This window comes from Cydia strobilella, chromosome 3 (genome assembly GCF_947568885.1).
Source record: "Cydia strobilella chromosome 3, ilCydStro3.1, whole genome shotgun sequence".
Classification (NCBI taxonomy): domain Eukaryota; kingdom Metazoa; phylum Arthropoda; class Insecta; order Lepidoptera; family Tortricidae; genus Cydia; species Cydia strobilella.
The window spans coordinates 22,175,016-22,195,239 of NC_086043.1; the positions used below are offsets into that span (position 1 = coordinate 22,175,016).

The 20,224-nt window shown below is 39.3% G+C and overlaps 1 protein-coding gene across 1 annotated transcript; it reads left to right on the top strand.

Moving 5' to 3' along the window:
* The first annotated feature begins 5,124 nt into the window (after nucleotides 1–5,124).
* On the top strand, nucleotides 5,125–18,971 carry LOC134756320 (caveolin-3-like). The gene is made up of 3 exons (XM_063693149.1): nucleotides 5,125–5,313; nucleotides 17,638–17,817; nucleotides 18,778–18,971. Exons 1-3 carry the CDS (start codon nucleotides 5,233–5,235, stop codon nucleotides 18,964–18,966), a joined length of 450 nt encoding a protein of 149 aa, XP_063549219.1. The 5' UTR covers nucleotides 5,125–5,232; the 3' UTR covers nucleotides 18,967–18,971.
* Nucleotides 18,972–20,224: the final 1,253 nt, after the last annotated feature.

A 20,224-nucleotide genomic window follows, 5' to 3' on the forward strand; every position in this document is an offset into this window, starting at 1 on the left:
TAATTATTAATATTCTTTATTATTGCGTATTAATATTCATTTCATCGTAACCCGAGGGACTAGCCAAGATCAAATTCGTGGATAGAAAAGGCCAATCGTAACTTATATGATATATGGAAATAGTCACGTGACTTTTCGCAGCTGTCATCCCGATATATTTTTAGGGTTCCGGGTACGGAGCCCTATTACTAAGACTCCACTGTCCGTCTGTCTGTCTGTCACCGGGCTGTATCTCATAAACCGTGAAAGCTAGGCACTTAAAATTTTCACGTGATGTATTTATGTTGCCGCTATAACAACAAATACTAAAAACCGGCCAAGTGCGAGTCGGACTCGCGCACGAAGGGTTCCGTACCATTACGGAAAAAAACAGAAAAAAAATACATCATCTGTGAAAATTTCAACTGTCTAGCTATCACGGTTCATGAGATACAGCCTGGTGACAGACAGACATACAGACGGACAGACGGACGGACAAACGGACAGCGGAGTCTTAATAATAGGGTCCCGTTTTTACCCTTTGGGTACGGATCCCTAAAAAGTACGGAACCCTCGGGAACCGGCACATGTTTTATTGGAAGGTATCTAAATAATATTTTGTTGGTCAAAAGTATATTAGGTACATATAAAGTATAATGACAAGTGACAATAGTAATTTATTTCTTGACCTTCGTTTTGTGATATAACAATTATAAAGGAATAACCTGACGAAATACGACATTGGCTAAACTTATGGTGCTTTCACACAACAGCTATATAATATCAGTATTATAAAATGTTTTATAATATCACCACTGCACCATTATAGTTTTCAATTCAGATTTTCATTTTTTAAAGATAACATGAAGCCTAGTTTTCGATTGATATTAATAATACACCAGATAATGTAATATATATACAATTATTAATTATACATTTCCAATATTACCCTTATTTAATATAATTCATATAAGAAATAAAGTAATACGGTGCAATATACAAATACAGTAATAAATGTAAGTTATATCATGAAATAAATATTATAATTCAATGAATCGCTCAATTTACATATAATACAATTGAATATAAGATTGTATATAAATAAAGCAAATACGTATAATTATGTAGGAATAACATAAATTATTTTGTTCATTTAAGCTGCCCTAGAATGCCATTATATTCGAAAAACTTGTATTTTTTAATGACTTCCAATATAATCAGTTTTACAAAAACTGGCAATTTTTTTTTTGAAACTGACATTATACCTTGTTAGTTTTTGTGAAATATTTGTAACTATGTCTTTTTTTTTAAATACCGGTCGCAGTGTGTTATTAGTCTTATGAACATCTAGTTACATACATTATTTACCCTTTATATAAATACTAATATATACTCACATAAAATAAGTTTGTATATAAATGAATCTCGTAACGACGGTGTATGCATATTGTACAGTTAAGAATGTACTAGGTACCTACTTAATGGAAGAAATAAAGTTTTGTATTTAAAGTTGACTTTTTTTTAATAACCAAAGGCGTCGGATAACGAAATTCCAATTTTGCCCGGCGTCCAAGTGTTGCGAGTTCACAATTTTACCCGGCGTCCAAGTGTCGCTAGTTCACAATTTTACCCGGCGTCCAAGTGTCGCGAGTTCACAATTTTGCCCGGCGTCCAAATGTCGCGAGTTCACAATTTTGCCCGGCGTCCCATTGTCGCGAGTTCACAATTTTACCCGGCGTCCAAGTGTCGCGAGTTCGATTCTCGCCCGAAGCGATGTTTTTTTTTAGTTGTAATATTTCAAGAATTTAATAATAACGCTTACAAAGTTAATATATATCAGGGTGACCTTAGCCATTGGACAAACCCTGAAATCCCACATAGGGTTACTTCTCAGGAATGATCTAGCTCTAACGTTAATATTTTTTTAATTAGAGCAAAATATAAAAAAATATCTAAACAAGAATTAATTCCAATGATCAACAACAAAAAGAAACATACTGTACTAATCATTGGCAGTGTTTTTGACTACTTGTTCAAAAATGTGCGGCAATGATGACATTTGTCGAAAGTCAGAATCTTATTAATGTCATAAATAAAATAGATAATCAATAAGTTCGAAGAAGGTTTCATACTATTTATTACCTCAGGAGCTATTAACACATACAGGCTGCTCCAAAGTAAAAAATCGTAATTTGTTAATTTCTTCGTAACCGCTACACCGGTTGTTATGATACTAAACTTGGTATACTGATTCTAATTACCCTAATGCATATGTACATTTCGGGTTTGTCCACTGGCTAAGGACAACCTGTATAAGTTGTGTTCATGTCCAACTGTCTTCAAATAATTGACCCTTTTTTTCTAACTCTACCTAAATGTCCTAAAAATAGATATTTATATTTTGTTACTTTTAATATTGTCTTCGGTTACCGCGATAGTTACTCATGAAATAAAACTATGAAAACGGATTATATCGCGTATATTGAATTTATAATACATCCCGACGTTTCGAACTCTTTACAGCGTTCGTGGTCAACGGGTGACTGAGGAAAAATTACAAAATGCAAAAATACCCACATACTAAAATAATGAACAATCATAGACTACAAACTTTAAGGCTGGTTGTACATGCAAAATCGGTTCATAAGGCTTGTTATACACTATAATTATTTTTCAAGTAAAGATATATATATATACGCGATAAAAATAAACTATGCCGGCTCCAACCCTACACCACGGACCCGAGAAGATTTAATTCCCCCCTAAATTGTAGGAGGGTATCCCAATATGGGACCGGCAACAAACTCGGCGGGACACATCTTTTCAAAACATCAGAATGTCCAGCATCATCCAACACTACGGTCTCACAGTCTATGTCTCGCTTGCTCCTTTATCAGGTGGACTACAGGATCCCAAGCTGGTGGTAGAGAAAAGCCATCTTCCCTATTAAAGTTTGGATATTTCTTAATCTCAATGGCCTCGCGCAGCATTCTGGGTATGTAACGCTTCTCCTTGGCAAGAACCAGAGGCTTATCAAACTTGATTGAGTGATTGGCTTTATCCATGACATGCTCACAGACAGCAGACCTAGGTCGACGGTGCTTGACATCAGCTATGTGTTCCTTCACCCGAGTGGAAATGCTCCGTTTCGTCTGCCCGACATATGATAGGCCACACTCACAGTCCAGCCTGTACACTCCTGCAGTCTGTAGAGGGGTATTGCATTTTACAGGCCTCAGGAATTGTGACATCTTCTTCATTGGCTTGAAATATGTTTTTATAGAAGCACGCTTCAAGATGTGGCTGATCCTGTCCGTGACCCCCCTGACAAAAGGCAGAATGGCAGGCCTGCGCTCGACTGTGGGGATCTTAATGTGGGACCTCTGGTTGACCCGCGGTATCCTGAGCTCGTTTGCCTGGAGCGCGCGCCTGGCATGCTGGAGCTCCGCGGCCAGATGCTGGTCATCACATATCCTCTGGGCTCTCTGAAACAAAGATTTGCCTACTGTAACAAGTTGACTGGGATGGTGATGCGATTTGCCATTTAAGTACCTATCAGTATGAGTAGGTTTCCTATACACAGTGCGACCTAGGGTGTTATCAGGATTTCTTTTTACCAATACATCTAAGAAGGGGAGAGAACAGTCTTTTTCCAACTCCATAGTAAATTTTATTTTGCTATGGATGGAATTTAGGTGATCCAAGAAAGTTGAAACACTACTTTTTGGAAGTATAGTAAAAGTGTCATCTACGTATCTTTTAAATATCTTCGGTCGCACAGGAGCCAATGAGAGTGCCCTCTCCTCGAAGTCCTCCATAAAGATGTCAGCGACTACTGGAGACACCGGAGACCCCATGGCCACGCCGTCGACTTGAAGATAGAATTCACCATTCCATAGCAATATGTATAACAAGCCTTATGAACCGATTTTGCATGTACAACCAGCCTTAAAGTTTGTAGTCTATGATTGTTCATTATTTTAGTATGTGGGTATTTTTGCATTTTGTAATTTTTCCTCAGTCACCCGTTGACCACGAACGCTGTAAAGAGTTCGAAACGTCGGGATGTATTATAAATTCAATATACGCGATATAATCCGTTTTCATAGTTTTATTTTTGTTACTTTTGTTAAAAAAACTATTGTCGTTAAATTATTTAGGTACTTACATACAGACAAGTTCTAAAAATGATTCATAATTTATGAAAGTCCTGAAACGTAAAAGCATTATTATTCCGCCCATACATTTGCATACATTTCACATACTTTCTTTCGAAAGAGTAAAGGAATTATAAAAGCTGTATAAACCTCGTTTGGAACCCATTAAGCTCACCTTCGACCATTAGGAAACATCGGGCAGTGCCCTAAAAACAATAAATAATAAAACAAAGTACGACTCAATGTACTAACACTACGTACAACGGAACTTGGGAACTAAGGAAGTCATATAAAGGTCATATAAAACCGTCAATGTACAACTATCACGAAAGTTTCCGTTAGAAAACTACTTCAGGCATGCGCAAAAGACATTAAGTAAAAAGCTTTTGGAGGGAATTCAGTTTCAGTGGCGGTTTTCAGCGGAGCATACATATATGCGTTGAAAGTTTTCGTAATTCCGTCAAATCAAATATAAAAGTCTATTAAACTTTCAAAATTTAAAAGTGAGTAACTTAATAGTGCAGTTTAAAAAATTTAATACCACGGACTAAAAACAAAAAAAATAACTGGACTTTTTAAAACTATAACTAAACTATATACCACAGATAAGAAAGTAAAGGCACAGTAAAGGACATTGCTCGTCCATATCTTGTCAGTAGAAAAAGTCGGTAAATTTAAAAAATGTAGCCGCGAAGGACTATCGTCCCATAGGAAATTTTATTTTCGCGCCTTTTTCTACTGACAAGATTTGCTCGAACAACTATAAATCTCGAAACACCACAGACTAAAAAACTTGAGCGCGCTCAGATTCACCGTGGCATTTGACGAAGCTCCTATAAGCAGCGGGCCCTGCTTGCTGCAGTCGCAGTCGACCAGCTTTCGACAGTGTTTAGCGTGTGCTCACAAAGCTAAATTACGATCAGGTACAGCGCCAGAACTTAAGCTAGATCCTGCCATCCTCGCTCCGAAGATAAAAGAAGAAAGTGTAGAAAAACAAGTCAAGGAGAGGAATACGTGGACGGATTGGGAAGCTGTGGAGACGGGGTGTCAGACGGACGGTCCGGCGGTGTTGGACGTCCGGTCCGAGCCACTGAAGATGGCGGTCATTAAACCGGACAGTGCAGACAGGGAGGCTCTGGAGGACCGGGATCCTAATAACTTGAATACGCATGTGCAGGTAAGTCTAAACACCATTTATCATAATATGACATAATTAAGTTGTGTCTTTTTCTAATATCGCAAAATTCTAAGTCTAAAAACTCTACCGAGTTAGACCAAGAAAAGTCTGCATCGATTTTGATGGCACACGCAGTGCAAGTGTTATTTATACGTCATAATTTCATAGAAGTTTTACGTTTAAAATAACACTCGCACTGCGTGTGCTATCAAAATCGTTGCAGACTTTTCTTGGTCTAATTCTATAGCCTGCATCTTTTCAAATGACGTTTTCGTCTAAGACGGTAATCTGTTAAACAAAAGCCTTCGTTCCTTTTTGTGTACCATTGTCTCTGACAATGGCACGCGCCATAGCACGCGCTCAAACTCAATGGTCTCAATGGTACACAATGGGCGACTGCTCGTATAAAAGGAACGAAAAAGGTCATTTGAAAAGATGCAGACTATAGGAAGGATAAAGGATAATTAAACTATTTTTATGAGTAGGATTTTTTTCCTGTTTTACGACAAAAACTCGCAAGACATTTTAATATTACAAAATTTATTTGACATTAATGACTGCATTATAAACTGTAATAGATGTCATATATTAAAGAAAAAGTGACGAAGCCCTCCAGTGGTGAAGGCCGGATTCGAACCGGCGTCTTTAGCTATCGCGGCTAACGCCATGAACCCCTAGGCCACCCCGCCACGGCGGTGCCCGTCCGAATTTCTCGACTATATGCCATCTTAGTAAGACTAGGCGTCTTTGACCAGCTCTAAGGGCAAGCAGTGCGCGCTTGCACCTCCTAAACGAACTCCTTACGGATTTACGTTGTAGCTAGAGAGACTGGTGCTGCCATCTATGAACAAGTTTGGGAACAAATCAAATTATTTTATTAAATATTTTGATTTGTGTTTTTTAAAGTAGTCACACTACTATATATAAATTAAAAACTGTAATAGATGTCATATATTAAAGAAAAAGTGACGAAGCCCTCCAGTGGTGAAGGCCGGATTCGAACCGGCGTCTTTAGCTATCGCGGCTAACGCCATGAACCCCTAGGCCACCCCGCCACGGCGGTGCCCGTCCGAATTTCTCGACTATATGCCATCTTAGTAAGACTAGGCGTCTTTGACCAGCTCTAAGGGCAAGCAGTGCGCGCTTGCACCTCCTAAACGAACTCCTTACGGATTTACGTTGTAGCGAGAGAGACTGGTGCTGCCATCTATGAACAAGTTTGGGAACAAATCAAATTATTTTATTAAATATTTTGATTTGTGTTTTTTAAAGTAGTCACACTACTATATATAAATTAAAAACTGTAATAGATGTCATATATTAAAGAAAAAGTGACGAAGCCCTCCAGTGGTGAAGGCCGGATTCGAACCGGCGTCTTTAGCTATCGCGGCTAACGCCATGAACCCCTAGGCCACCCCGCCACGGCGGTGCCCGTCCGAATTTCTCGACTATATGCCATCTTAGTAAGACTAGGCGTCTTTGACCAGCTCTAAGGGCAAGCAGTGCGCGCTTGCACCTCCTAAACGAACTCCTTACGGATTTACGTTGTAGCGAGAGAGACTGGTGCTGCCATCTATGAACAAGTTTGGGAACAAATCAAATTATTTTATTAAATATTTTGATTTGTGTTTTTTAAAGTAGTCACACTACTATATATAAATTAAAAACTGTAATAGATGTCATATATTAAAGAAAAAGTGACGAAGCCCTCCAGTGGTGAAGGCCGGATTCGAACCGGCGTCTTTAGCTATCGCGGCTAACGCCATGAACCCCTAGGCCACCCCGCCACGGCGGTGCCCGTCCGAATTTCTCGACTATATGCCATCTTAGTAAGACTAGGCGTCTTTGACCAGCTCTAAGGGCAAGCAGTGCGCGCTTGCACCTCCTAAACGAACTCCTTACGGATTTACGTTGTAGCGAGAGAGACTGGTGCTGCCATCTATGAACAAGTTTGGGAACAAATCAAATTATTTTATTAAATATTTTGATTTGTGTTTTTTAAAGTAGTCACACTACTATATATAAATTAAAACCTGTAATAGATGTCATATATTAAAGAAAAAGTGACGAAGCCCTCCAGTGGTGAAGGCCGGATTCGAACCGGCGTCTTTAGCTATCGCGGCTAACGCCATGAACCCCTAGGCCACCCCGCCACGGCGGTGCCCGTCCGAATTTCTCGACTATATGCCATCTTAGTAAGACTAGGCGTCTTTGACCAGCTCTAAGGGCAAGCAGTGCGCGCTTGCACCTCCTAAACGAACTCCTTACGGATTTACGTTGTAGCGAGAGAGACTGGTGCTGCCATCTATGAACAAGTTTGGGAACAAATCAAATTATTTTATTAAATATTTTGATTTGTGTTTTTTAAAGTAGTCACACTACTATATATAAATTAAAAACTGTAATAGATGTCATATATTAAAGAAAAAGTGACGAAGCCCTCCAGTGGTGAAGGCCGGATTCGAACCGGCGTCTTTAGCTATCGCGGCTAACGCCATGAACCCCTAGGCCACCCCGCCACGGCGGTGCCCGTCCGAATTTCTCGACTATATGCCATCTTAGTAAGACTAGGCGTCTTTGACCAGCTCTAAGGGCAAGCAGTGCGCGCTTGCACCTCCTAAACGAACTCCTTACGGATTTACGTTGTAGCGAGAGAGACTGGTGCTGCCATCTATGAACAAAAAAACACAAATCAAAATATTTAATAAAATAATTTGATTTGTTCCCAAACTTGTTCATAGATGGCAGCACCAGTCTCTCTCGCTACAACGTAAATCCGTAAGGAGTTCGTTTAGGAGGTGCAAGCGCGCACTGCTTGCCCTTAGAGCTGGTCAAAGACGCCTAGTCTTACTAAGATGGCATATAGTCGAGAAATTCGGACGGGCACCGCCGTGGCGGGGTGGCCTAGGGGTTCATGGCGTTAGCCGCGATAGCTAAAGACGCCGGTTCGAATCCGGCCTTCACCACTGGAGGGCTTCGTCACTTTTTCTTTAATATATGACATCTATTACAGTTTTTAATTTATATATAGTAGTGTGACTACTTTAAAAAACACAAATCAAAATATTTAATAAAATAATTTGATTTGTTCCCAAACTTGTTCATAGATGGCAGCACCAGTCTCTCTCGCTACAACGTAAATCCGTAAGGAGTTCGTTTAGGAGGTGCAAGCGCGCACTGCTTGCCCTTAGAGCTGGTCAAAGACGCCTAGTCTTACTAAGATGGCATATAGTCGAGAAATTCGGACGGGCACCGCCGTGGCGGGGTGGCCTAGGGGTTCATGGCGTTAGCCGCGATAGCTAAAGACGCCGGTTCGAATCCGGCCTTCACCACTGGAGGGCTTCGTCACTTTTTCTTTAATATATGACATCTATTACAGTTTTTAATTTATATATAGTAGTGTGACTACTTTAAAAAACACAAATCAAAATATTTAATAAAATAATTTGATTTGTTCCCAAACTTGTTCATAGATGGCAGCACCAGTCTCTCTCGCTACAACGTAAATCCGTAAGGAGTTCGTTTAGGAGGTGCAAGCGCGCACTGCTTGCCCTTAGAGCTGGTCAAAGACGCCTAGTCTTACTAAGATGGCATATAGTCGAGAAATTCGGACGGGCACCGCCGTGGCGGGGTGGCCTAGGGGTTCATGGCGTTAGCCGCGATAGCTAAAGACGCCGGTTCGAATCCGGCCTTCACCACTGGAGGGCTTCGTCACTTTTTCTTTAATATATGACATCTATTACAGTTTTTAATTTATATATAGTAGTGTGACTACTTTAAAAAACACAAATCAAAATATTTAATAAAATAATTTGATTTGTTCCCAAACTTGTTCATAGATGGCAGCACCAGTCTCTCTCGCTACAACGTAAATCCGTAAGGAGTTCGTTTAGGAGGTGCAAGCGCGCACTGCTTGCCCTTAGAGCTGGTCAAAGACGCCTAGTCTTACTAAGATGGCATATAGTCGAGAAATTCGGACGGGCACCGCCGTGGCGGGGTGGCCTAGGGGTTCATGGCGTTAGCCGCGATAGCTAAAGACGCCGGTTCGAATCCGGCCTTCACCACTGGAGGGCTTCGTCACTTTTTCTTTAATATATGACATCTATTACAGTTTTTAATTTATATATAGTAGTGAGACTACTTTAAAAAACACAAATCAAAATATTTAATAAAATAATTTGATTTGTTCCCAAACTTGTTGACTGCATTATAGTTAACGCTATCTCTACTGAGCTCGTTCACTTACCTGTACTAACAATGGCATTCTGTTAAACAAAGCCATTATTTCTTTTGTGTGAGCGCGTGGCCTTTGTGATTGGGCGCGTGGCCATTGTGTGTGAGCCTCAGGCACAAAGGCCAGCACGCGCTCACATAAAAGAAGTAATGGCTTTTGTTTAACAGAATGCCATTGTTAGTATAAGTGAACGAGCTCAGTAGAGATGGCGTTAACTATACAAATATTGTAACATGCGAAAATTATGGCTAAATTAAAGCGTTAGTAGAATAAAGGCGCTTTTAAATAGCAGCGTGACAGCTTGATAAAGACAGTTTTTGTCACTAACAATCGCGTGGTAAAAAAACCGGCCAAGTGCGAGTCGGACTCGCGCACGAAGGGTTCCGTACCATTACCGAAAAAAAACAGCAAAAAAAATCACGTTTGTTGTATGGGAGCCCCATTTAAATATTTATATTATTCTGTTTTTAGTATTTGTTGTTATAGCAGCAATAGAAATACATCATCTGTGAAAATTTCAACTGTCTAGCTATCACGGTTCATGAGATACAGCCTGGTGACAGACAGACAGACGGACAGACGGACGGACAGACGGACAGCGGAGACTTAATAATAGGGTCCCGTTTATACCCTTTGGGTACGGAACCCTAAAACGACGGTTATTTTATCACGTGGATAAGTGATGAATTGCCACAATATAATGATCATATAAAAAAAAATATGGTGATACTTCCACGTTTTGTCATTGCAAAGCCTGTAGAGAGAGCTTAGTCCAAGTCCCACTCTACATATAATTCATATAAATCATGTAAAGCCTGACCAGGAATATATAATCACGCGCCATGTTGCGGAATTTCACTGGAACTAATATTTTCATACTATACTGAACTGTCACCATATACATGAAAATAACAGCGCCCTCTTGACAATGATCATATATTACTGGTCAGGCTTTAGTTTACATTATCAATAAGTATGTACGTCGTAGTAGTTAATTGGTTAATAAAACAATGTACAAAACGTTTAAAAAAACAACTTTCTTGGAAGTAAAATGCTTACGTCACTAACAACTTAATTCCACCCCGTCAAGGCATGCAATTAATAACCTACGTAGAAACACGTCATTTTAGAACTCAGGTCTGAATTCTTGAAACCCCTTTCAGGACAGACTATGAATTATTTAATAATATGTAAATAAGCCCTTGAAATAGGTTTTAGCAGACACAGGTGTTTGTAAAGAGGGAGCCAAGTTTGTAGTAATAATAGTTAAATGGTTTATGCGATCTACATAATTTAATTTTGGAAAATCGTACCTACATTCCTACTTTCTTCTGATTTTATTAAAAATCTTGCCTTATAAGCTAAGGCTAAGGCTTTTCATCAAGTGAGTGTTCTCGTAACATCTCGAATGTAGTTGTTATATGTTATCTAAGTAAAAATTGGGAAAATCACAGGATGAAGTTCTTTCCGATCAGTAGCAAAATTCTACGCTATGGAGAATTCTATGGATTCTGTCTTTCTTCTAGAAGAAAAACGCAGTCAGCTGCAGAAAAAAGGTACCACCCCTGCATACATATTTCTGTCCAGGGGTGGTACCTCGTCTCTGCAGCTGGCCGTACCTAATTGGTGTAAAATTTCAGTCGGAAACAACATGACACATTGTTAACACAGTTAACATTATCAAGCTGCAATATTGAAGAGTTATCTATATTACAATTAGTTGGGTTAAGTTAGCAACTTATCATTAACCTAGGCCCTATAGTCACTATACTTAGTTACAATCAGGTGAGATCACTGGTTAGTCTGTATTAAAAAAAATTGCAATAGGTACTGTACATACGTACGCCACTTTACTGTAAGTACAAAAGGTCAAATTTCATGGAAAACTTACCCAACTTGACTATCCCACTTTCTGCTGTCTGTAGGGAAATTAATTTGCATGTACCTTCACCAGGCTGTTAGTAAAGGTCAGTACAGAAAGGTCACGTTGAAGCTATGTTATGCGTATTTTTATTGTTATTTATTTTGGACAGTTGCCTAAGGGTGAGATTTTTTGGCTGATAGTTTATTTGTACCGCAGGTAATGTTTGTGTCAAGGTAATAGCCTATTCTATTTTGATGTCTTCTTCTTCTTTTAAAATTATGGCTTCAGCTCAGTGGGACTATTTCGCCAGTATCAAGGTATTAAGAGGTTTAAAAACGACAAAAATTGTACGGTTGTACAAGACAGTGTACGGTGATTTGTTAGCTCTTGTAAATCGATAGCTAGACTTTACAAGAAGCACGTGGACTACCGGCCGTTGACTCCAAGATGGTGGTTAAACGCGCTTCAAAATTAATTCTCCATTCACTGCACACTACCACATTAGTTAACTGTATAATAAGCTATCGATATTACACTTTAAACAATATTAATAAGCAAAAAACAAAGTAATTAATTACGATGCTAACTATCAAGATGGCGCTCGAACCGGAAGTCAATTTTGATGTCGTATGGGTTAGAATAAAACTCGTTCTTTAGGTTGACGGCCCGTCATCATCTACGAAACTAAGGGTCGGTTGCACCAACTGTTTGTCATCATTAAAGAGTTCGCTAAATTGTATTGTATGGAAAGTTTCATAGTAAACCGCCGCGGCGCGCCGGGTGACGTTGATCAGTCTGTCAAGTGCGGATGGTGCAACTGGCACAATGTATATAACTGTAATAACCTGTAACTTTCTTACTACGTTTTTCATATAAATTTCACTCACTTAGGAAGATTTATGAGAAAATAAGTAGTTATTTATATACCCCATAAGGTTATATACCCCCAGTTTATAAACTAGGTACCTACTTCAAGAATTATAATTGCCTTAATATGTTTATACAATAAAAAAAGTGTGTGCGTGTAATCTTTACGCGCGATTGAAGTAAAATTTCTTTGACGATGACGTTTATCGCTATGTTGGCACTTTAACGTGTGTATTGTGCGTGTGTCACTACTAAGCGTTACTTCCATCAGAAAAAAAATCTGAGTTACCCTCTAGTCGTGCCTAAAGAAGTTTTACTTCAATAATCCCTGTCCACTCCCTGTCTGATATTACGGGACGGGCCCCTCCCGTGTATAATTTGCCAAATGGGTCAGAATCAAGACACACCTATAAGCTCAAGGGTGTGTAACTTGGCGGGGGCACTGCAGTGCCCCAGATTTATTTTTCACGTTTTAATGCTGTTCATTATTAAATTATGAAGTAGCTTCACCAAAACCAATTAGAGACCACACGTAAAAACTTCGACCGTCCATGGCGCCCTCATTAGGGGTTGTTTTTTCTAATAAACCAATTAATTTTTAAATTAATTTCAGTATAAATCAGTATATTAATATTGTTGTAAAAGTGCTAAAAAACGGGTCACTCACGTATTTTAAGTCGAAAAACGCTCGACATGTTTCACTCCGTACCGAGGAGTGTCATCAGGAGCTTGCGTAGACAGTGACGGACCGGCGCAGACTGCTTTAACTTTGACGTGGCATGCAAATGAGGGCTATCGTTTTTTTGCTCACCAGTTGGCGCCTCTGTTGATGGTGGTCCAAAAGACTATAGAAAAGCTGTCAGTCATTGAAGTGACAAGTGACATTTGACATTTCGAACTATGGAAAAGACCACCATCTACACTAGCGCCCCTAGCGGCGAATTCATACGCGTTAGCCCTCATTGTTGCAGTGCCTCGTTATACGTTGTATATGGTGACACCCAAACTTTGTTATTGCAAAGTCTGTTAGAGTTAGACCAAGTAAAGTCTGCAACGATTTTGGTAGCCTACGCAGTGCGCTGCGTGTGCCATCAAAATAGTTGCAGACTTTTCTTCGTCTAACTCTAGTTGGTCCGGCTCCATAGCAATAGTAACAGTAGGTATGTATAAAGCGTGCGCGAATCGCGGAAAGCCGCGAACGCGAGTGTGGATCAAGCTTAATAAATGTTGAAGTTGAAGTTGTCCTACTAATTCACCCAACTTTGGTCTGTCGCATAGTTTTATTTTGCTTATTTTTTGCTTTTTCAGCTAAACGGCAAATGGCGGCTACATTTTTTCCGTTTAGGTGATATAGTGAAAAGTAAATGACATAAAAACTATATCAATACGTAGGGCAACGATATCAATATAGTGATTTATACTGAAATTAATTGGTTTATTAGAAAACACAATTCTCCTAATGAGGGCGCCACTGGATGGTCGACTCAATCTTAATTAACAAGAAATTAAAACAAGTATTTAAAGCCGACATTGAAAGAGCACTTAAACGAAATAACACATGTAAAGAAAGTATTTAAGTAATTTGACACACACTTACCTACTTGATCCTTAAAAATAACTATTTTCCCTTCAACTTGACTGTAAAAGAACTCGGCCGCAATTACTGGCACGCAAAATGAAGAATAGCCAGTAAATAAAAAGAAACAAACGACGGTCAAATGTACAGTCGCCATCAGATATAACAGAGCGGCCAAAGTGCTCACAAATATCTGAACACGCCGTTAGAGTGCGTGTTCAGATATTTTTAAAAATTCAAGCTATCACGGTTCATGAGATATCTACAGCCTGGTGACAGACGGACAGACAGACAGCGGAGTCTTAGTAATGGGGTCCCGTTTTGATCCTAATAATGGTTTATCTTTACTTTATTTACATACTCGGCAGATTGTGATGGACTTTTGTATATACTAACACCTTTTGTACTCACTTTCATGCAATAAAAAAATATGTTATGTGTTATTATGTTAAGTCCCCTGTTAGTTTTAAAATTAGTATAAAAAAATATGTATTATGAATTATAAACCCCCACCCCTCGCCCTTACGCACTTGGCCCGTCAAGGGCTCAAAAGACGTAAACAAATATCATTGATTAATTTTCAATCAGTCTGGTTTCATTCCAACGTACCAAGTGTGTCATTGTCAAAGAATATTTGATAGCTTTTCAAGGTGCCTCGGTATTAAATACCATTGTCCTTCGTCAATGAAAACTCGCTATTTCCGTACGCGCCAAGGACGCTGTTTTAACTTATGTATTTCTTGATTGCATGTTTTCATATGTGTAAATTAATGAGTTGCTTTTTTCATATCTGGCACGGAAATCTGCGAGTATTTCTGAATTCTTTGGTATCAAAACTTCACCAGCGTTGCTCATTGTTGACTTACAAAATTCTTAAATTGGGAACATTATCAATCAAAAATATTAGTTTCCTCTACCGAAAAGCGATTAGTGAAAAATATCAAATGATATTTTATACCATACAAAGGGGAGAGGCCTTTGCCCAGCAGTGGGACACCATAATAGGCTAGTAAAAAATTTATATGTACATTAAGCTCCCTCCACGGTCGCGTTCGCGGCTTCGCGCCGTGATGCGCGCATGAGTGTGGAGGGGCCTTTACAAAGGCCAGTCAAAAAAACCGGCCAAGTGCGAGTCGGACTCGCGTTCCAAGGGTTCCGTACATTACACAATTTAAACAAAGCATTTTTTATCTGAAATGTCTAAAAGACCCGTAGGGGTCGGATTAAAAACTAAGTAATTAAGTCCGACTCACGCTTGACTGCACATTTCTAATAGGTTTTCCGGTAATCTATAGGTAAAGATCTATTTTGTGTATTTTTTTGAAAATTTTTGACCCAGTAGTTTCGGAGATAAAGGGGGAATGGTCATTTTTTGCCTATTTTCTTGAATAACTCCTAAACTGTTTATCCTAAAATTATAAAGAATATATATTTGAGATTCTCACAATGAGCTGTTTCATTTGATATAGTTTGACAAACTTTATTTTTTAATTTTCTCATTTACCCCCCAAAAGTGGCCCCCGTGTTTAAAATTAATTTGTTTACGTTACATGTCCATTTTTGGGTCACAAAGTTACATATGTGTACCAAAGTTCAACTTAATTGGTCCAGTAGTTTCGGAGAAAATAGGCTGACAGACGGACAGACAGACGAGTGATCCTATAAGGGTTCCGTTTTTTCCTTTTGAGGTACGGAACCCTAAAAAAAGAGGAAGAAAACCCACGACATTCGGTTTGAAAGTGCTAGACTACCAATATTAAACTAATAAATCTATCGAACTCTCGCATCCGCATCAGTTTTTCATGCACATACTTAGTTCATTTCGTGACATAGAAAGTGTTCAAGTGTGAAAGGGTTGAATCATGCTGTCCCTTTCTAATGTATGGCAGTATTCCCTTTTGGCTATTTAAGGTTGCCAAAATTTGTCATTATCTTATCTGTGGTTGTGCACACAAAGTGACGTGTGCACAACCACAGTGCCAACCCTAATAATTGCACTGCTTTTACCAATTAAAGCGTGTCCAGACGAGAAAATTTTTCGCCAATCTGATTAAATTGTCCGATTGTCCGATCGTATCAAGCCGTTCGGACGCAAACGCCAATTTGGCTCACCGATTTCGACCGCCGATAATGACCGATATTACCGATAAAATGGAGGTGTGGACGCAAGAATACCAATTTGTAACACTAGTATTTTCGTTTAGTGCCATTTTTTTAATTTAAAGCGCTCAAATATCCCCATAAATCTAAAATTGGCGATTAAATTGGAGATTGACGCCAATTTTGTTTCATCCCGTCTGTGGGGCTAAGATGGACGGCTGTCTATCATTTGTCACCATACCTGTCACGCTCTAACAAGTACGTAAGTGCGAAAGTGACGCATGCTATGACAAGTGACAAAAACGCGACCATGATACCGGTGCTGGACTCCACTTTAAACTAAGCGTAGAGTAAAAAACTAGGGTTAGCACCCGCAGTGTATCGAACTTTTCCACATGGATGACCAATTGTAAAAATAATGCCATAATTTCATGAGGTCACGCGAGCTTGACACGGAACGTCAGAGAGGCCATTGACTTTTGGTTATCGAATGTGGGACACACATTACATTATTGTGATTGGTCACGATATTGGTCTGCTTTTGCAGAAAGTATTCAGACGTAGTGATTATATGCTCTTTGGTATTCAGTCTTATGCGAGTTAAAATGTCCGATGCATTTACACACACTTCGTATAATATTTTTATCTTCTTCTTCCAGTGCCATCTCCTACCGGAGGTCAGCTATCATGAGGGCTATACGAACTTTAAACGCACCCGCGCGGAATAATGAGCGTGTGCTCTGTTTGAACCATGTTCGGAGATCTTTGAGCCATGAGTTACGTCTTCGCCCGGATGATCTTTTACCTTGGATCTTTCCTTGGATAATGAGTTGGAGTTCATATTTCTCGTTTCGCATGATATGACCAAAGTACTATAGCTTGCGTTTTTTGACTATCTTTAAAACCTCGGCCTCTTTATTTACTAACTGCAGCACTCTTTCGTTAGTTACTCTATTCGTGTAATATTTTTATAGGTATTTTAAATGTCAAACTTCTATGAAATTATGACGTATATATAAATAACACTTGCACTGCGTGTGCTATCAAAATCGTTGCAAACTTATCTTGGTCAGACTCATTTTTCAAGTGACTTATTAAAAGAGATTTCACAATGATGTTAGTTTAATACTTTGGGATACCTATTTTTGTAGGTACCACGTTGTTCGCAAAACCACCTGTTGGTACTTACGGGGTTAGATTAAATATATTTTTCTTCTCGTCTCGTCTATCCATGAATAAGGACTCAAGGCGGTTTCAGACTAGCCTATTTTTCTGCGCATATACGGTCGTTTCGGCGGTACGAGAACTACATTCGGTTTTTACGAGCTTACGCGCGCGTTACTTTTCCCTATGGGCCCTCCACACTCGTGCGCGAATTGCGGCGCGAAGCCGCGAACGCGAGTGTGGAGTCTAGTTCGCTAATCAGCGAAATCGGCTCCACACTCGCGTTCGCGGCTTCGCGCCGCGTAGTCTGGAGCGGGCTCTACATTTTGTCTATTCTATAGTAGTCTATACGAGCTTAAACGCGCCTACGCGTACGCTGGTATAAAACGCTAGTCTGTAACCGCCCTTAGTAGAACTAACTAGAATGTCATACTTTTTAATGATGGACACTGAAAATTCTAAATGAACTATAATATTTATTATGCAGCTATTTAGTGAACAATATTCATTTATCCACAGATAGTATGGGACGACATAATCGGCGAGCCAGAAGGTGCGCGTAGCCCAGAATGCGCGTGGAGACTCAGCAATGCGTGCTTCAAGCATACTCGGAATTGGTGTTACACGTTACTTGCTGTCCTTATAGCACCGCCGTGTGCACTAATACTAGGCTGCGGATTCGCCTGTTTGGCTTTTGAGGTAAGCCTTTCTTTGTTTAAGCATAAAAACCTTTCGTATTGGCGACAGCCAATTATGATGCACCTTATAGAATGAAATTGCCTTGATCCAAGTGACTAATACTACTATCCAAGGGTACTATAGTATTATGTTCTTTCACTTGTCAGTGCTTACCATATGAATGGCTGCTGGGGCATTCCACAAAAAATACACGGACTATTCTGCTTGATGGAGTACCCCCCATCAAGCAGAATAGCCTACCGGCTAGTCCTGCCAGCCCAACTAATTGAGGAATCCTATCTAACCTTTGATGTTGAGTAGGACCTCGGGGAGGTCTCTCGGGGATCCGAGATGTCTTGCCCTGTGTGGAGCCACTCCGCTGCATTCCAGAAAAATCACAAATAAATCGAAAATATATATCAATGTCACAACTTTAAATCCAAAGTTCCCAGCCACCTTTGTACATGGATCGACTCGCTAAGATGCGATTGTGGCGCGGAATCGCAAACTGTCCAACACATTAATACAGCAGTGCCTCCTAAGATTCTACCCTGAAAGCCCCGATGGCCTATTCTTACTTACTTTTATTATGTTAAGAAAATAAAGTATCGTGACACCAATTAAACTATATAAAAGAATATCTACAGTTTTCTGGTACTTTTCGCATATAAAAGTAATGCGTGTAATGACAGTCATTTTGTATCTCTTTTTGTATTAGTTTGTGTAAACTGTGTGTAATTTATTTTTCGCCATATTTTATGTCTCTTTCCTTTATGTTGCTTTCTTTTTGTCTGTTACCTTCCGAGATTCTCACCTGATGGTCTCATCGGAAGATCAGAGCTGGAAGTCTCCAGCAGCATGCTGAGATGAGGCCATTTCGTGACACTTTATTTTCACTATGTTCTTTTAATGTATGTCTATTGTCTGTGCGTGTCTACGAATAAAAACTTCATTCTATTCTATTCTACTAATATTTTTCAGCAAATCTGGTGCACAGGACCATGTCTACGCTGCGTGAAGATCTACTTCGCCTCATTCCGTACCATCGTGCAATCCTGCATGGCTGCCACTGTGGTACCCGCTTGTGAAGCCATCGGGCATGTTTGTCGACATATTCGCGTTAACTTCAGGAAAGAAGCCCCGGATGAGACAGACATGCTGGTCGTTTAACTTTAAAACGTCTATCGACTTGTACAGTTGCCATCGGATATATCGGAGCGACCGAGGTGTTCGAAAATATCTGAACACGCACTTAACGCCTTGACAATAGAGGCGTGTTCAGATATTTGTGAGCACCTCGGCCGCTCCGATATATCTGATGGCGACTACCATCCATTAGGGCATCGAATACGTTTGGCAGCATATCGGGGTTTACTTCATGAAGGAAGTTCCGAATGAGAAGATATGCTAGTTGCTAGTTCAATTTGATATCAGACTCAGTTTTAATATTTGAAAAAGGCCAGAATAGAACTCCTTCCTGCCTCTCTAATCTGGATAACAAACGTAGATCTAAACTATCTAAAGAATGCTTGAGATACTAAGATGTTGGAGTTGTACCACTTGTACCTAATTTTAATACGTATTTATTAGGTCAGTTTTTTCGTAGCGTGTCTCTTTGTCTAGTATTAACTTTAGATTTGGTATATGCCGAACGTGCCTTTACGAAATCAATGAACCATTATGATTTTTTTACCAATATAATTATTTAAGAAGCTAAAGGAGCACATTAAAGCTTGTGTATTTTACTGTTTCGATTTTGTACTGAAATATCAATAAAATTTTACGTAAGTATATAAACCATACTAAGCTAACTAATACTAATCATAACTATGTACTTAACAATACCTACTCGTACACTTAATAAATAGCCTATACTAAAATATAGGTAGGTATACACCTATAATACATTTTGTTAAAATCTTTCAATTAATATTAGTTGTAATTGCGATGTATAAATAGTTACCTATTATTAAGAGAATCTAATCATTAAATTTTCTTATTATATTGAATCGCTAGTTTTGTTATATCTTATAGTTGCTGATTGTACCTTTCCATTAACCATCCTCAAGTTTAATTGCATCTATAAATTTGCAATTACCTATATTGCGGTAACTGATCGATCGGGTGAATTCGTTGCTCCAGTAATGAGGGCTATCGTTTTTTTGCTCACCAGTTGGCGCCTCTGTTGATGGTGGTCCAAAAGACTATAGAAAAGCTGTCAGTCATTGAAGTGACAAGTGACATTTGACATTTCGAACTATGGAAAAGACCACCATCTACACTAGCGCCCCTAGCGGCGAATTCATACGCGTTAGCCCTCATTACTAAAAATCGCATGCCATTTGTCACAAGGTCTGTAGAGGCCTTAAATTCTTAAGTTTTAAAATGGTTTTAAAAGAATTCAATAGCCAGTTCAAGTAGCTATTTG

Excerpts from the sequence above, each read along its gene's own strand:
- LOC134756320 (XM_063693149.1), top strand. The coding sequence starts at position 5,233 with ATGGCGGTCATTAAACCGGACAGTGCAGACAGGGAGGCTCTGGAGGAC. Across the intron at positions 5,314-17,637 it reads ACTTGAATACGCATGTGCAG|ATAGTATGGGACGACATAAT; the intron begins GTAAGTCTAAAC and ends ATTTATCCACAG. Across the intron at positions 17,818-18,777 it reads TCGCCTGTTTGGCTTTTGAG|CAAATCTGGTGCACAGGACC; the intron begins GTAAGCCTTTCT and ends AATATTTTTCAG.